The sequence below is a fragment of the Piliocolobus tephrosceles genome, chromosome 16 (genome assembly GCF_002776525.5).
Source record: "Piliocolobus tephrosceles isolate RC106 chromosome 16, ASM277652v3, whole genome shotgun sequence".
NCBI classification, from domain to species: domain Eukaryota; kingdom Metazoa; phylum Chordata; class Mammalia; order Primates; family Cercopithecidae; genus Piliocolobus; species Piliocolobus tephrosceles.
The window spans coordinates 27,397,799-27,415,387 of NC_045449.1; the positions used below are offsets into that span (position 1 = coordinate 27,397,799).

General features: G+C 38.4%; 1 protein-coding gene across 3 annotated transcripts in view; it reads right to left on the reverse strand.

Annotated features, from left to right (window-relative positions):
* Positions 1 to 17,589, reverse strand: part of MYO1D (myosin ID) — a 379,960-nt gene that overhangs the window by 223,138 nt on the left and 139,233 nt on the right. For all 3 annotated transcript variants that reach the window (XM_023182884.2, XM_023182886.3, XM_023182885.3), the window contains exon 15: positions 4,239 to 4,405. In XM_023182884.2, the coding sequence (XP_023038652.1) occupies positions 4,239 to 4,405 (167 nt within the window). The remainder of the gene's footprint in view (positions 1 to 4,238; positions 4,406 to 17,589) is intronic.

Consider the following 17,589-nt stretch of genomic DNA (forward strand, 5'->3'; position numbering starts at 1 on the left):
CCTGCCACCTCGCCCGGCTAGCTTTTTTGTATTTTTTAGTAGAGACGGGGTTTCACCATGTTAGCCAGGATGGTCTCGATCTCCTGACCTCGTGATCCGCCCGTCTCGGCCTCCCAAGAAACGTTTAAAACAGTATCTAGTACATCCAGTAAACACTTTAAAATATTCACAACTATTATTATAACTCTCTTGAAAATTTCAACACATAATTTTTTTTCTGTCTAGTTAATCATAGTCTATATCCTTTCCATAAACAGGACAAAATCTTTAATTATCTCTACTTCTCACTCCCATTTTAATTTTAGTTCCAGATTATTACTAAAGACTACTTTCCTACCTTTACAATCACTACTTGTTTAGAGTTAACAAAAAGTTTTACAGATTTCTTTGCTCAATGTTGCTTTTTTGCATATATCCTGCCACATGTTTCCTTTCTGCATTCATCTTTCTTTTTGCTGAAGTACATCCTCTAGGACATTTTTCAGAGGGTCTATGAATAATAAACTTTCTCAAACTAGGTATGCCAGAAAATGCTATTTATTTTAATCACACTCTTGAATGGTATTTTGACACAGAACACAATTCTAGACATGAAGGCCCTTTCCCTGCACTGTGAAAGCATTTTGCTCCTTCGTCTATTTGATCAAACGTTCATGAGGAGCCAGATGTCAGCGTGATTCTCACTCCCCATAGGCAGTTTGTCTTTTTCTCTTGGGAGCTATATTTTTCTTTAACATTCTAAAAGTGAACAAATGTATTTTTAAGTTTTAAAAAAATTCTTATGCTTGACAATCAGTGTATCCTTTTAATCTGAAGATTCGTCTTTTTTCAGTTCAGGCAAATCCCTGGCCACTGTTTGAATAGTGCCTCTCCCCTATTCTTGGTGTTCTTTCCTCTAGTCCTTCTGTTACATGGGTTTTGCTGCTCCTGGATCAACCTTACATGTGGCTAGACCTTTCTTGAATACTTCCCATCTTTTTTTTCTTTGTGATGAGATCCGGAACAAGACTTCAGCTTGATCCTCTGGCCCACTAATTCACTTTTCTAAAAAGTTTAGTTTTTTAAAAACATTTAAAAAATTGTGATCAAATTTACATGTACTAAATACACACACTTAAGTATATAATTCAGTAAGTTTTGACGAATGTGTATACTCATGAAACCGACACCCCAGTCAAGATATATCATCTCAGAGAGTTCCCCCATTCTACTTTCCAGTCTGCAGACAGAGGTCATACCAATACATAGCTAACCACTATTCTGATTTCTATCACCATAAATTAGTTTTGCCTGCTCTTGAACTTCATGTAAAGGGCAGCATAAAGTTGCTACACTTTTCTTCTTAAAATGTCATCTTCTGGCTGGGCATTGTGGCTCATGCCTATAATCCCAGCACTTTGGGAGGCTGAGGCGGTTGGATCATCTGAGGTCAGGAGGTCGAGACCAGCCTTGCCAACATGGTGAAACTCTGTCTCTATTAAAAATGAAAAAAAATTAGCTGGGCTTGGTGATGTGCCCCTGTAATCCCAGCTACTTGGGAGGCGGGGTGGGAGAATTGCTTGAACCTGGGAGGTGGAGCTGCAGTGAGGTAAGATGGTGCCACTGCACTCCAGCCCAGGTGACACAGCAAGACCCTGTCAAACAAACAAACAACAAAAAAAGCCATCTTCTCTTGGCTTCTGTGACAATCCTCTTCCGGTTTTTCTTCTACCTCATTGGTTGCTGCTTCTCTTATCTTTGCTGGTTCTTTCATGCCAGACCACAAATCTAAACACTGTCATGGACTTCCTCCTCTTCACTATACAGTCCCAAGACTTTCTATGTAATCTATGTTACCAGTGACTCCAAAATCTCTTATCTGTAGCCTAAACTTCTTTTCAGAACTCCAGGTATGAAAGTCTAATGGCTTAATATTTCTGCCTAGATATTTAGTAGGATTTCAAAGTGAACATAGGCTGGGTGTGGTGGCTCACGCCTATAATCCCAGCCTCTGATCACGAGGTTGGGAGATTGAGATCATCCTGGCTAACACAGTGAAACCCCATCTCTACTAAAAATACAAAAAAATTAGCCGGGCATGGTGGCTGGCGCCTGTAGTCCCAGCTACTCGGGAGGCTGAGGCAGGAGAATGGTGTGAACCCGGGAGGCGGAGCTTGCAGTGAGCCGAGATCACACCACTGCACTCCAGCCTGGGTGACAGAGCGAGACTTTGTCTCAAAAAAGAAAAAGTGAACATAGAGATGTTTCAAAGTTAACACAGTCAAGAGAATAATCTTGATTCCATTGTTACTCCTGTTCCAAATCCTCTTCCTCAAAATTATTTTACCCAATTTTATCTCAGCAAATGGTACTGCGCTTACCTAGATGCTCAAGCCAAAATCTAATTTTCATCCTTCATTCCTCTTTATTCCTGTTTCATCATATCCAATCCATGAGCGAGTCTTGTCAACTTTATCCCTCAAACATATCCCAAATCTGTCCAATGCTCTTGTATCTACAATAGTCCCTTATTGAAGGCACTATCATCAAGCCCTGTCTCCCGGACTCCTGCAATAGCATCCCTAAACATCTCCTTGCCTTCCTTTTTTTTTTTTTTTTTGAGATGGAGTCTCGCTCTGTCTCCCAGACTGGAGTGCAGTGGCATCTCGGCTCACTGCAAGCTCCGCCTCCCAGGTTCACGCCATTCTCCTGCCTCAGCCTCCTGAGTAGCTGGGACTACAGGCGCCCACAACCACGCCTGGCTAATTCTTTGCATTTTTAGTAGAGATGGGGTTTCACCGTGTTAGCCTGGATGGTCTAGATCTCCTGACCTCGTGATCTGCCCGCCGCGGCCTCCCAAAGTGTTGGGCTTACAGACGTGAGCCACTGCGCCCGGCCAACATCTCCTTGCCTTCTATTCACACAGCAGCCACAGTGATTCCTTTAAGACATTCATAAAGTTGTGTAACTCCATGCTTAAAATCCACCAATGGCTTTCTTTCTTTTTTAAATCACACCTAACCAAAACCTAAACAGTTTAGTCTGATTACAAAGTTCGACATGATTTGGCTCTTGTCCACCTCTCTCATCTCATCTCACACAACTGTCCTGTCAGTATCCTCCAACCACAATGGACTACGTTTGGCATCTAAAATGCCTCACTTACTACCGCAATAGAGCCTTTTCCCTGGCTGTTCCCTCTGTCCCACCTTATCTTTGCTCTGATCTTTGTATGGCTGGCTGCTTCCTGTCATTGTCAGCTCCTTAGAGACTCTTTTGACCCACTAATCTAAAGTACTTGAATTTTCCGCATTTTTCTGGTTTATATTTTATGTATATATTTATTTGTTTTTTTGGGGAAATCTACAGTCGAGATTATAGAAAATGTTCAATAAATGTTTTAAAACAAATAGATGGAATTTAAAGCATTCTTGTGATTCCAAGTTATCAATTATCTTTTTTTTTATATGACATGGTATCATTAAGCAACATTATCAACAATAAATTAACAATAGCAACAATATATTATACTTATTGAGTGATTACTATATGGAAGTACTACTACTCCAAGTGCTTTGTATGTATTTTCTTATTTAACCCTCTAGCTTCAAGGTAGTTATTATTATCATCCCCATTTTACACATGAGGAAACAGGCATGAAAAGGGTATGTAATTTGTCCAAGGTCACACAACTGAAAAATGACAGAGCCAGGACTCAAACCAAGCAGACTGATTTCAGGCCCTCCATGCTTAACTCCTTAATATTTTATTATTATGATAATTACCAACACCAGTAATGATAGGCAGCGTTGATTAAATAGCTATGATGTACTAGGAATCTAGGCTTTTTACTTAGGTTAATTTCTCATAACAGTCCATGAAATGTTATTTTACTTATTTTACAGATGCAAAAACAGGGTCAAAGCAGTTAAACTTCTGGCTCACGCTCAAGCAGCAAGTAAGTGGCACAATAAGAATTCCACCCACAATGTGACTTCAGATCAGTGTTCTTTCTGCTATGCTATGATGCCCGCATTTCTTCCCCAAAGGCTGAAACTTTTTCATGGTCCATAAACCATGAACTCAGGGACTCATGTTGAAACTGGGAAAGTCTTTCATATTTGTAATTTCCTCAGCTCTTTTGTTCACCAAACAAATATTTATAGATTGCCTAATATGGTGCTGACTGATGCACTGTTGTATGGGGAGGACTCCGTTATTCTCAGTGAACTAGGCCTCTCTGATGAGTCTATTCTCACCTGTGAAGAAACTTCTCATATGTCTGGCGGAAGGCAAATCCTGCCCGACGCACTCTCACATTTTCCAGTAGTCCAAGATATTCTACTTGGTGCCGGCAGCGTTCGTCATCAAATATCTGCGGAGATTTCTTGTCATTGGGTTTGATGCAACGAACGTAATATGGTTCCTAAAGAAACAAATCAGCAAATGGTAAATTTCACTGCAGAAAATTCTCCAACTAGGGACACTAACATGTAATTAGTGTTAATTGTGTCAAGTTAAGCTCAGTGTCTCTAATTTCTCAGGCATACACTTGTGAATAAAGTAGTTATTCTTCCTTTCTCCTTCAATTCAAGGTTAGAAGTTCTCATGCATTCAGCTAAATGTTTGTTTAATTATGTTTTAGGCTTTATTAGGAATAGTAGAAAAGGGATAAAACTAGGAAGTAAATAACAGAGATATAAAGATCGAGTTTCTGTGTGTTTATGAAAACAAGGTTAAAGCAGCTGAAGGAGTAATTCAATAGAAAAAGGCAGCAGCTAATGATGAAAATGGATGGAGAATGTAAAAAGACATGCTTTGTTAATGTTAATATTATGTTAAGGAATGATAGGCACAGCTCTGGTATATAGTAAGTGCTCCTTAAGTGTCAGCCATCAGTATTAATATTATTGCATTAGTTTGTACTTTTGGAAAAGAGATTAAACTTCATGGGTAAGTAGAGAAGTTCCAAAACCACCTATAGGCACCAGTGATTCTATGAAGGAGCTCAGCTAGCAATCCTTCCCTCTGTGCCAATGAAGCTTTATACCACATATTAGATCATAACCCCTTTTAAATATAAAACTATGCTTGGCATAGATCCTGGTACACTGAAGATAATGAATAAATTATCACTGGATGAATCAATTAGGTCAAACGTATCCTATAAGTGTAAAGAATTTCTTTTTCTTCTCTGAATCTGTTATCTATCAGACACACAGATGCACTTTAAAATACAGAATCCTCTGTAGTTAAATTAGGCAGTTTTGAGCTCTGCTGAGGGCTAGAAGTAGAAAGGGGTAGTAAATAATTTAAGCAGGAGAGATTTGAAGGATGTAAATTTACTTGCATTTTGAACAGAATAACAGTTTCCAATACCTAAAAAAAGAAACTCCGACAGTACATTTATCATGCTGTCCCACATGGTGAAAGGTAATGCCATTTTTTGCCTTTTTCTAGGCCCTGCTGTATTAGTTTCCTATTGCTGCTGTAGCAGATTATCATAAATACAGTGGATTAAAACAACACAGTTTTATTATCTCACATTTCTGGAAGTCAGAAGTCTGAAATAGGTTTAACTGAGCCAAAAGTCAATGTGTCAGCAGGGTTGGTGTTTTTGGGAGATCCAGAAGAAAACCCATTTTCTTCTATTTTCCAGCTTCTGGAGGCTGCCCACATTCCTTGGCTGGTGGCCCCCTTCCATCTTCAAAGCCAGCAATGGCCAGTTGAGTCTTTTATAGATGTCACCTCCTCGTTCTGACTTTTCTGCTTCCCTCCTTCTCACTGAAGGACTCATGATAGCACTGGGGCCACTTGCGTAATGGAGGATAAGCTGTTATCTTCAGGCCCATTTATTAGCAGCCTTATCTCCATCTGCCACCTTAATTCCACCTTGCTACAGCACGTATCATGTTCGTAGGTTCTGGGGATTAGGATGTGGACATCTGGGATGACTATGGTATAGTAATAATAACAAAAAAATATTATCTATCTAGCCTTTGTTCCTGGTTTCTGGCATAGAGATTCAAAAACCTGTGAAATTTCTTCAGTGATAGGAGTGTCGTAGTTATGCTAATGAGGTGACTCATAGCTGGGCCTCTAGATAGCTTTAGGATGGGAGCTGGTCACCAGAAAACTCCTTCATGTGCTAGAACTTACAGTTGCCTGACCTCTGGGCAGGTTAGGGGGACTAAAGATTAAGCTTAATCACGTGATCAAAGATGTAGTCAATCATGCCTTTGTGATGAAACACTGATAAAACAACAACAACAAAAAAACAAAACCTCAGGACGCTGAGTCTCAGAAGAGCTTCTCGGTTGGTGAACACATGGATGTACTCAGAGAGGGGAGCACCCTGATTCCAGGGGCACAGAAGCTCCTGTGCTTGGACCCAGGTTCTGTGAATCATTCTAGTGAATTATCAAACCTGAAGAGGGGGGTCAAGGGAATCCTCAAATTTATACCCAAGTCATATATAAGGGCAAGTGTTCTGTGGACCTCACTTGCAGCTAGTGTCTGAAGTAAAGGAGAGTCTTGTTGGAGACCCTGTCTTTTAATTTTTCAGATTAATGCTAACTCTGGGTAGTTAGTGTCAGAACTGAATTGAATTGTAGCACACTTAGCTGATGTCAGAGTTGCTGTTGCAATGCAGAGGCCATTATTCTGTCTAGTACACCTGCCCTTTTTCATCTTGTCATCTGTAGCAGAATGAAAAACATGACCTCAATATCTTGCACCACCTCCCAGTAAGAGGTGGAGTCTCTACACCACTTCTCGAATCTGGCTTGGCCTGTGACATGCTTTAACCAGTAGAATGCAGCAGAAGCAACACTGGGTTACTTCTAGAAACCCATCCTTGAGGGGTTCTGCCCTCTTGGACCACTTCTACCACATGAAGAAACCCAGGATTAAAGACTACATGACAAAAGATGCCCAGGCATCCAGGCACACGATTTGAGTGAGCTCATCTTAGCCTATCTAGCCCCAGCTGACTACAACTGCTTGGTGAGCCCAACAGAACTGCCCAGTCAACCCCTGATTCATGACAAAGAACCATTATTTTAAGCACTATATTTTAGAGTGATTTGTTATGGATTGATAGATAACTTACACTTCTTCCCTATTTTGGAATACCAACCCTTTCATTAGATACTAAATTTTGGTATATTTAAGCTGAGGATCAATATTTTATTACAAAGCACAAGCAGAATCCTACTTTAAAAAATAGTGATGGGTGATCAAATGTTCACTAAATCTGTACTGATTTTCAAGTGGAACATCTATATTGGGGGAACAACTCTAGCTCACTTTAAAAAATGGCTCATAGTTAAGTGTTTTTAAAAACTTAATAGGATGGGGAAGTCGGGAGGAGGCACTGTTAAAGGATTTTCTATTAGTTTGCTGGAATAGAGTGCCTTTACTTCTTGGTGAATAAACCAAGAAAAGTGGCACTGAGCACAGTAAATGCCAAAATGCTCCCAGATTTATCTGCATGTTTGGTACTAGTGTAACAGAATAAGCATTGTACAAAATCAGAACACTTGAGTCTTGGCTGTAAATTCTCTCTGGAACTAATTAGCTAATTTATGAAATGAAGATACTAGGGCTTTCTTTGAGTAATGACAGACTAGGTAATTTAAACTGACACCCATGCTGAGGGTTAACTAGAATAGCTAAACAAAATAAACAGAACGTTTGCTTGAAGACATGTGAGGTCTAACAAGACAGTGGAGAATTTACTGGGTCAGAATCCAGGAGAGGAAGAAAATCGTGGAGGAGAACCCAGATTTGAGGCTGCCTTTTTTCCTGGGGAAATTTGCCAATTCCAGAGAAGGCAGATGGGATCTGAGTAGTGATGGGATCATCAGCAGCTTCATGGGCCTAGTGGGACAAAGATTAGCGAATAAGGACTGAAAAGGAGGGGACATAAGCAAACCCCTCTTACTTTGGGTTAGGATCCCACCAACAGGAATAAGGATGAATTAGAAGGAGGCAGTCCTTTACAGGGACCATAATTCAGCTTTGAATCACCTGAGTCCTTGAAATTGGAATAGTTGATTTGGAATACTATTGTTCTTAGGTAACTAAAAGAAGCAAAATTAACTCTTCCCTGAAGAAAAAAATCACATAAACTTGGGCCTCCAATTATTTCTACAGATGATTTTGCAAATACAATATTTGGAACAAAATAAAAAGTAACCAGACATGTAAGTAGCCAAGTAAATTGGAATTAGAAACAGCAAAACAAAATAAAAAATAAACAGACCTGCAGGTATCCAGACACTGGAGTTATCAGATAGAGACATTAAAATAACTATGCTTACCATGTTCAAGGTGACAAAAGACAATAATGAGAATTTTGTATAGAACCAGAAACTATGAAAAAGAACCAAGCCAAATGGAAACCTAGAACTGAAAAATATAATAAAGGAAATTAAGAACTCAGTGGATCAGTAGAAGAGTAGATTAGAAGTAGGTGAAGAAGGCCAGGCGTGGTGGCTCATGCCTGTAATCCCAGCCTTTTAGGAGGCCAAGGCAGGTGGATTACTTGAGGTTAGGAGTTTGAGACCAGCCTGGCCAACATGGTGAAACCCCATCTCTACTAAAAATACAAAACATTAGCTGGGCATGGTGGCGTGCTCCTGTAATTCCAGTTTACTCAGGATGCTGAGGTAGGAGAATGTCTTGAACCTGGGAGGCGGAGGTTGCAGTGAGCTGAGATTGTGCCACTGCACTCCAGCCGGGGCAACAGAGTGAGACTCCATCTTGAAGGACAAAAAAAAGAAAAAAAAAAGAAATAGGTGAAGAAAAAAAAAATGAATGTATCAGAAGTTAGGTGAGAAGAAATTTTCTGGAATGAAGCAGGGATAGACAAAAAGATGGAAAACAAAGATGGGAGGCTAAGAGGTGTAGAAGATACAGTGAGATGGAGGGCTAAAGGAGAGGAGACAGAAGGGACAGAAGAAATATTTGAAAAGAACTTGCTAAAACAGATAAAAAAAAGTCGAGCTACAAATTGAAGAGATTCTACAAACTACAGCATATTTTTTAAAAAATCTACACTTAAGCACATCATAGTGAAACTTTTGAAAATCGAAGCAGCCAGAGGAAAAAAAAAAGATTACCTTAAGGAGCAACAAAAAGACTGAGAGCTAACTTCTCATAAGAAACTATGAAATCCAGAAGACAAAGGAACATTATCTTTGAAGTGCCAAAAGACACTGTTAACGGAGAATTTTACACTAAGGAAAAATATTCTTCAAGAATGAAAACCATACAGAAATATTTTTTGGTAAACAAAAACTACATTTGTCACCCTCAGATTTCAAATATAATAGAGTGAGGTTAAGGCAGAAGAAAATAATCCCAGATGGAAGGTCAACAATATAGGGGCTGGGTGCAGTGGCTCACGCCTATAATCCCAGCACTCTGGGAGGCCAAGGTGGGTAGATAAGTTGAGGTCAGGGGTTTGAGACCAGCCTGGCCAACATGGTAAAACCCCATTTCTACCAAAAAATACAAAAATTAACCAGGTGTGGTGGTGTGCACCTGTAATCCCACTACTTGGGAGGCTGAGGCACGAGAATTGCTTGAACCCAGGAGGTGGAGGTTGCAGTGAGCTGAGATCATGCCAATGCACTCAAGTCTGGGTGACAGAATGAGACCCTGTCTCAAAAAAAAAAAAAAAAGAAAGAAAGAAAAAGAAAAAGAAAAAAGAGAAAAAGAGTCATGCTTTTCATGAGTAACTTGGCAAAATAAAACCAAAAGATAATAAAAAAAAATAGGAAGAGAAAAATAGATAAAAGACTGAATAAACAGATACAATAGATATAAATTATAATCTAAATAGATATATCTATTTATATCTAAATATAAATCTATTTAGATATATCTATATCATCTAATATCTATAATAGATATAGATATTAAATATAGATATAGATAATAAAATTAGATATAGATAATATATAGATAATACATACTATCTATATCTAATATAAATATATTTATTATATCTAAATAGATATAATAATGTCTTACTGGCTTTAAAAATGTATATGCATGTTATTTTGGTATATAATTAAAATACATGATCAAAATAGCATACAAGTTAGGAGGAAGGTAAATGGAATTAAATTGGCCTTGCATTTTCTAGGAAGGAGGTAAAAGTACCAAATAATACTAGATTTTTAAATTCAAGAATGATATCGCAATAAGTCAAGTAACCACTGTAACAGCATTTAAGATATAAATCCTCCAAAATAATAAAGAGAATAAATGAAATGATAAAAAATAATTGTAACACCAGGGGAGAGGAAAGAGTACGTTCTTCGGTCTAACTAAACATTTTAACTCAAAACACTCACAGGGCTCATTTGGCACCAATCTCTTCAAAAGGCCAAGAACACAGTTTGCTAGCAGGTAGCATCAGTGTCCTTGGGGCAGTCCACACAGCAATCAAGTGACAGCTTAGGTGTAAGGAGATGAGATCCACATTGGGCAAGTGTGGGAGGTGACCTTGGCTTAAAAGCCTCATGCCCTACAGGACCAAATATCTCTTAGAACAGCTCAGAAGACATAGCTTCCAGGGTCCAGCAAAGGACAGGCCTAATACAAGAGTCACTGAGCTCAGGCAAACCCAAAGTATATCATCCCCACCAGACATCATTCTCCCAAGACAGATGCAATTTACTGACAGGGATAATTTTCACCATAAGTGATGTTGTTAAGTGATATATGTCTTACTAGGTTGCCAGACGAACAGAGCTAGAAATTTAACTGAGGTTAAGCTGTCAAGGAGAAGGAATAAAGTTTTGTTTACCTTTTTCCTACAATAATCAATGTAAAAGAAATAAAAAAAAAAAAGAAAAATACAGAAGAGTCAAATAGAAGCATTAACAAGATGGCTGATTTAAATGCAACACACACTATATTAAAAGTAAATGAACTAAATGATTTATTCAAAAGATAAAAATTGTCAGACTGGATTAAAAAATCGAAGTTAACTATATGCTACTTATAAGAGACATACTTGAAACATAAGGATGTAGAAAGATTGAAAGTAAAAGGATGAAAAAGATATACCATGCAAACTCTAGCCAAAAGAAAAGCTGGCATAGCTATATTATTCATGCAAAGTAGATTTCAAGGCAAAAAGCAATATGGAAATAGAGATGTTTCATAATGATAAATGACTCAAACACCAGGAAGATATAACACTTCTAACTTGAATGAGCCTAACAAATTCTCTAAATATTTACACAAAAAATCAAAGGTACAATGAGGACAAGTAGATAAATTCAGAATCAAGGTAGAGTTTAAAACATCTTTCAATGTTGACAAAACAAAGAAGTCAGGAAGAAAATAGAAAAGTTGAACAATATTATTAGCAAACTTGACCTAACGGACTTGTGTAGAATATTGAATGCAACTTTTTTTTTTTTTTTTTTTTTTGAGACAGAGTCTCGCACTGTTACCCAGGCTGGAGTGCAATGGCATGATCTTGGCTCACTGCAACCTCCGCCTCTCAGGTTCACATGATTTTCCTGCCTCAGCCTCCTGAATAGCTGGGATTACAGGTGCACACCACCATGCCCAGCTAATTTTTTTATATTTAGTACAGACAGGGTTTCACTATGTTGGCCAGGCTGGTCTTGAACTCCTGACCTCATGATCCACCTGCCTCGGCCTCCCAAAATACTGGGATTACAGGCGTGAGCCACTGCGCCCGGCCGCAAATTTTTTAAAGACAAACAAAACATATACATAAAGCAAATTTAGCAAATTTCTAAAAATTGAAATCACACAATACATATACATAAAGCAAATTTAGCAAATTTCTAAACATTGAAATCACATGGAGTATGTCTTCTGATGAAATAAGACTAAGCTAGAAATCAAGAGCAAAAAGATAATGAGAAAATCCTGTGTGTTTGAAAATTAAGAAAAATACTTCTAAACAACTAACCCTTAGGTCAAAAAGGAAATTACAATGTGATTTGGAAAATATTTTGGACTGAATAATGTATAAAATCATGTGGGCAAGGCAATCTTAACATAAGGCATCATATGAGAAGTATTAATATAACTAATTTTACTAACCAGAAAACAATTGAAAGGAATATTACCAGTACTGAGTGACTATGCACAGGAAGTGGCAACATCAGATGAGACACTAGCAACCAACTAAGAAATGGGGGGAAGCCCTTTCATCCTGTTTAGTAATATGAAAGTCTTTGGATAAGGAATCTAGTGGGAATACTTTCTCTATATTTAATCAGCATTCTGTCTCAATTTATAAATGCTGCCTCCTCTCTCATTTATAAATATCCAGACTGACTCAGCCTAAGAAGTCCTAAATTTGGCAAATTCAGAATGTCTTATAAAGGTTAAATTGCAAAAGTTAATAGTGATCTTATTCACTTGAACTTTTTCACCTGTCTCTCCCTATACACTTTATGGGAAAAAAATACCATTTGTGAAAGTACACCAATCAGTATATAGATTTGCTGGAATATACTATCTAAATATACATCTATTTAACCTGCTTTGAACACTGTCAAATAGTCATAGCAAATTTAAGTTCATTTAATAATTTACTGACAATATGTTTATAGTACCTTATTAGGTATTAACACATAAAATTAACAGAACCCATTCTCTAGATTCAAAAGATTTATAATCTGGGTAGGGACACAAGTCGTGAACTGAAGACACTATGGATTCTGTGAAAGTGAGGAGCCAGGGACTTCTACTCCTGGTAAAGGAGGATTAGATAATATTTATCAATCTTCCTGATGAAGTTACTTAAAAAAGGTGCTAGACAAAATATGGGGAAAAGGTTTTGGTAAGCACATCACAGAGCTAATAAGATAGGGAGGAAAGACCTGGCCAAAATTAGAAAACTAAAATCAAGATGAGTGAGCCTACATCTCATGGTTATGTTCTGTTTTAGTAGCTACTGTTGACATGGAAAAGGCAGTCATAAGGCTGAGCATAGCTTCTGGCTCTCATGGGACTTCGATACCAAAGTTAGAACCTGGAGTCTTGGATGAGGGAATGTAGTTTGGTCTGCAATCCTGAATAGCTAAACCTGGGAGATAAAGGTGAATGGACGACAGCCCAACACTGAGCTACTACAGGCCCTGAAATCGGATAAAGGTGATCCCAGACTGTGGAACTGATACAAACTTTCAGTTGTTCTATTTCCTTATGGGTGTCACTAATAAATAGCATATATCTGAATTCTTTTTCTTTAATCTGAATAGGCTTTTATCCATTTACATTCAATGTAATTATGAATATATTTAATTTGTTTCTACCAAATAAATATCCAGCTTTCCTATGTTCTTTTGTTTCTTTTTTTTTTTTTTATGTTTTTTTTGGGGGGGTGGGGGGAGGATTCTTTGTTTTTATTCTGTGTGTTTTTTTTTTCCTTCTCTACTAGTTTGGAATTTATAACCTCTATTTTCTACTATTTTCAATGATTATGGTAGAAAATTTTCACATGTATTTTTAACTCATCAGAGTTGAACATTCCACAATATTTTTATTCCTTTTTTCTGAACTAAGGACCTTAAACACTTGAATTACAATCAGCTACTCTTCTAATTGATATGCAACTGTTATTGTGTTAATTCTAATCTGTATTTTCCATTCCATGAAATATTATTTTACAGTTTATTTAAATGCATCTACATATTTACCAATTCTTTGCTCTTCTTTTGTTTTTGCATTTCAGAGTTTCATTTAGTACACTCTTCCTATTGTCTGATGAATATCTTTTAGAATCTTCTTAGGTGAGGTTGATAAACTCTGTTTTTGGTTTTTGTTTTTCAGAAAGATTCTTTATTGTGCCTTTGTTCTGGAAAAATATATTCCCTGGGTATAGAATTTTGGTTTACAGTTATTTTCTCTCAGACTAATTGTCATACTTTTGAATCTAATCTGTCTTTTCTCTGGCTGCTTTTAAGATATTTTCTTTGTCTTTAATCTTCTAGGATTTTACTAGGTGTCTACATGCAGATTTCTTTTAATTTTTTCAACTTCAGATTCACTAGGCTTCCTGATTCTGTTAAGTGAAGTCCTTCAGTATTCTTGAAATTCTCAGGAATATTTCTTCAAATATTGTTCTATCCATTTTCTCTTCTATAACTCTGATAAGATACATGTTTGACCACTTTATTTTCTCTCCCATGTGTCTTTTTTTTTATTCTTTTTTTTTTTTTTTTTAAGAGATGGAGTCTCACTCTGTTACCCAGGCTGGAGTGCAGTGGCACAATTTTGGCTCACTGCAACCTCTGCCTCCCGGATTCAAGTGATTCTCCTGCCTCAGCCTCCTGAGTAGCTGGGATTACATGCACGTGCCACAATGCCTGACTAATTTTTTTGTATTTTTAGTAGAGACAGGGTTTCACCATGTTAGCCAGGATGGTCTTGATCTCCTGACCTTGTGATCTGCCCGCCTCAGCCTCCCCAAGTGCTGGGATTACAGGCGTGAGCCACTGTGCCCTGCCCCCCGAGTCTTAATGTTTCTTTTATGTGTTTCATTTCTCAGTCTAAGTGGAATTCTGGATAACTCCTTCAGTTCTTATTTTCATTTCACTACTTTCTCTTCAGCTTTATGTAACTTTGTTAAACCTATCCATTGATTTTTTAATTTTAATTACTTAGTTTTTATTTCTATCAATTGTCTAGTTGCTTGCTCTCTCTCATTTTCAGGTCTTTCATTTCTTGATATATATTAAACATTCTTATATTCTCTTTTGGATCATTTCTGTACCAGAAGTTTTCATGAGTCTGAACCTGCCGTTTGTTGTTTAGTTTGCCTTTTACCTATAGTGTCTTGTAGTGATTCTTTACTGTGAGCTAATTTTCCTTAGAACTTTGTGGAAATTCTTTAAGGTCTGGTATTGGTGGCCCATCTGGAGCTGCTGCCGCCATGATGCTGGCTGCAGCTGGGGAGGCGCGGCTGGGGTTGCGTGCTGAGAGATGAGTAGATGATGGGAGGACCTGACTGCAGAGAGGAGCTACCCACTGAAAGTCTCCTCTGAGCTGTTCTGTCACCCAATAAAGCACCTCTTTGCCTTGCTCACCATCTATTTGTATGCATAACTCATTCTTTCTGGACACAGGACAAGAACTCGGAATCCACTGAATGACAGGGCCAAAAGAACTGTAATACAAACAGGGCTGAAACACGCTCCTTGCTTGCCACGTTGTGGGTGACGAGGAGTGAAGACAGAAGAAGAGCTGTGGCCCTTCCTATGCCTGGTCCAGTCGCAGCCTCACAGGGAACCAGTGCCTGTGTTGGTGTCTGGAGCTGCCTGCCCTGCTGAAGCTGGTGTGCTTGGCTGTGTGCAGTGGCTGGACCTTATGCTCACTCACTCACACACCCCTTGCCATTCTGTGCCTCGCTCATCCTTGGCAGGTGTGGAATCCAGGTTGGTAGGGCAAGCTGAGTGCAGCCTGCCAGGCTGAGCAGGTGGAACAAGCCCGGCAGGCTTGAGCAAAACTCAGGCAAAGGCACCACCAGCCACAAAGGTTTCTGGCCAGAAAAGCGAAAACCCAAGGATCCTGTGACAGTATGAAGATAGTTTCCTTAAGGAAAACAGTTTTACTTCCTTTTTTCAGATGCCTGGGGCAATTATAAGACCTGGGCCATCTTTAATCAAATTGTCAGTTTGTGGCTTTTTCAAGCTACCCAGGTAGTATGAGTTTGGTTTGCAAACCTCCTAAAAGCTCACTTATGATTATAAATTCCCAAGAGAGATTCACACCCCCTTCCACCCATGGCTCAGTGCCAAGGATCAAGACACGCAGTTTTCCTTACTGATAATGGGGAATTACTTGTAGTTCACTCTACATGTAGCCCTTTAAAGACTCACCATTGTGTCTGTGTGTGCACAGAATTCCTTATTAGACACCCTACTTTGGGGAGGCCCTGGGCTTCACTTCAAGGACCCAGCCTTGAATAACTATATTCAAAGTTACCCACTTCAACAAATCCCCACCGGCTGAGGGGCAGCTTTAGGGGTTTTTCCCTTCACTCAGTTAACTTCTACATTCACTCAGCTTCTGGCTTGCATATACCTTACTTTTTGTTAGTTCATGGCTGCATTCAAGATGTTGATTTTTTTTTTTTTTTTTTTTTTTTTGAGACGGAGTCTCGCTCTGTCGCCCAGGCTGGAGTGCAGTGGCTGGATCTCAGCTCACTGCAAGCTCCGCCTCCCAGGTTCATGCCATTCTCCTGCCTCAGCCTCCCGAGTAGCTGGGACTACAGGCGCCGCCACCTCGCCCGGCTAGTTTTTCTTCGTATTTTCAGTAGAGACGGGGTTTCACCGCATTAGCCAGGATGGTCTCGATCTGACCTCGTGATCTGCCCGTCTCGGCCTCCCAAAGTGCTGGGATTACAGGCTTGAGCCACCGCGCCCGGCCCAAGATGTTGATTTTTATATTTTATCTAATATTTCAGTTGTTTTCAGTGCTTTAGTGGGCACCTCATTCACCATGTTGCCAGAAAATGCATTATTCATATCTTTTTGAGGTCTTTACATCTATATTTCTAAGTTAAATTGATGTCTAATTTTATTTTCTCATATTAAGCTTATATTAAGGTAACATTAATCTCATTAAATGAGTTGAGTAGTTGCCTCTCTTCTTCCCATCCTCCAAAACAGTTTCCATATGATAGGGATGAATGGTTCCTCAAAGGTTTTATAAAACTGATTTGTAAAACCATCTAGATCTGATGTCCTTGGCAAAGTTGGGAAAAGGTGGATTTATCATCAGTTATTCAGATTCTTTAAGGTTACTGATATATTCAGGTTGTCCCTTTCTTCTTGAATTAATTTTGATAACTTTTTTTCTAGAAAACTATCTATATTTCCAAATCATTGGCATATAGTTATCTATAATATTCTTAAGTTTTAAAAAATCTCCATAATGTCTGCATAGTAATAGCCCCTTTTTTGTTCATAATTTTTAAATTTATCAGCTTTATTAGAGGTCTTATTGATTACTTTTTTTCCCATTATTTTAAAGTTTTACTATTTAAAAAAATATTTTCTTACTTCTTTCTTTAGGTTTTCTTTGGAGTTCCTTTTCTGGCTTCTTGAGTTGCACTTAGGCATTAACTTTTCAGTCTTTCTTGTTATTTTACAAAGGCATAACAAATGGATCACTTTAGCAATATTCTATAAATTTTGACAAATTTTTTGTCATGCACTTCCTAACATTTTGTAATTTCCATTGTGATTTCCTCTTCAACCTATGACCTGTTTAGGAGAGTACTTTTCAAAGTTCCCAAACATTAAATTTTTTTTTTAATGCTGGTTTTTATTTTACTTGCTTTTAAGATGAAAAATATATCTGTATACGAGCTTCTTCAAAATGGGTGAGATGGCTGAGTGTGGTGGCTCACACCTAAAATCCCAGCACTTTGGGAGGCTGAGGTGGGTGGATGACCTGAGATCAGGAGTTTAAGACCCACCTGGCCAACATGGTGAAACCCCATCTCTACTAAAAATACAAAAGAAAAAAAAATTAGCCAGGTGTGGTGGCACACACCTGTAATCCCAGCTACTCGGGAGGCTGAGGTGTGAGAACTGC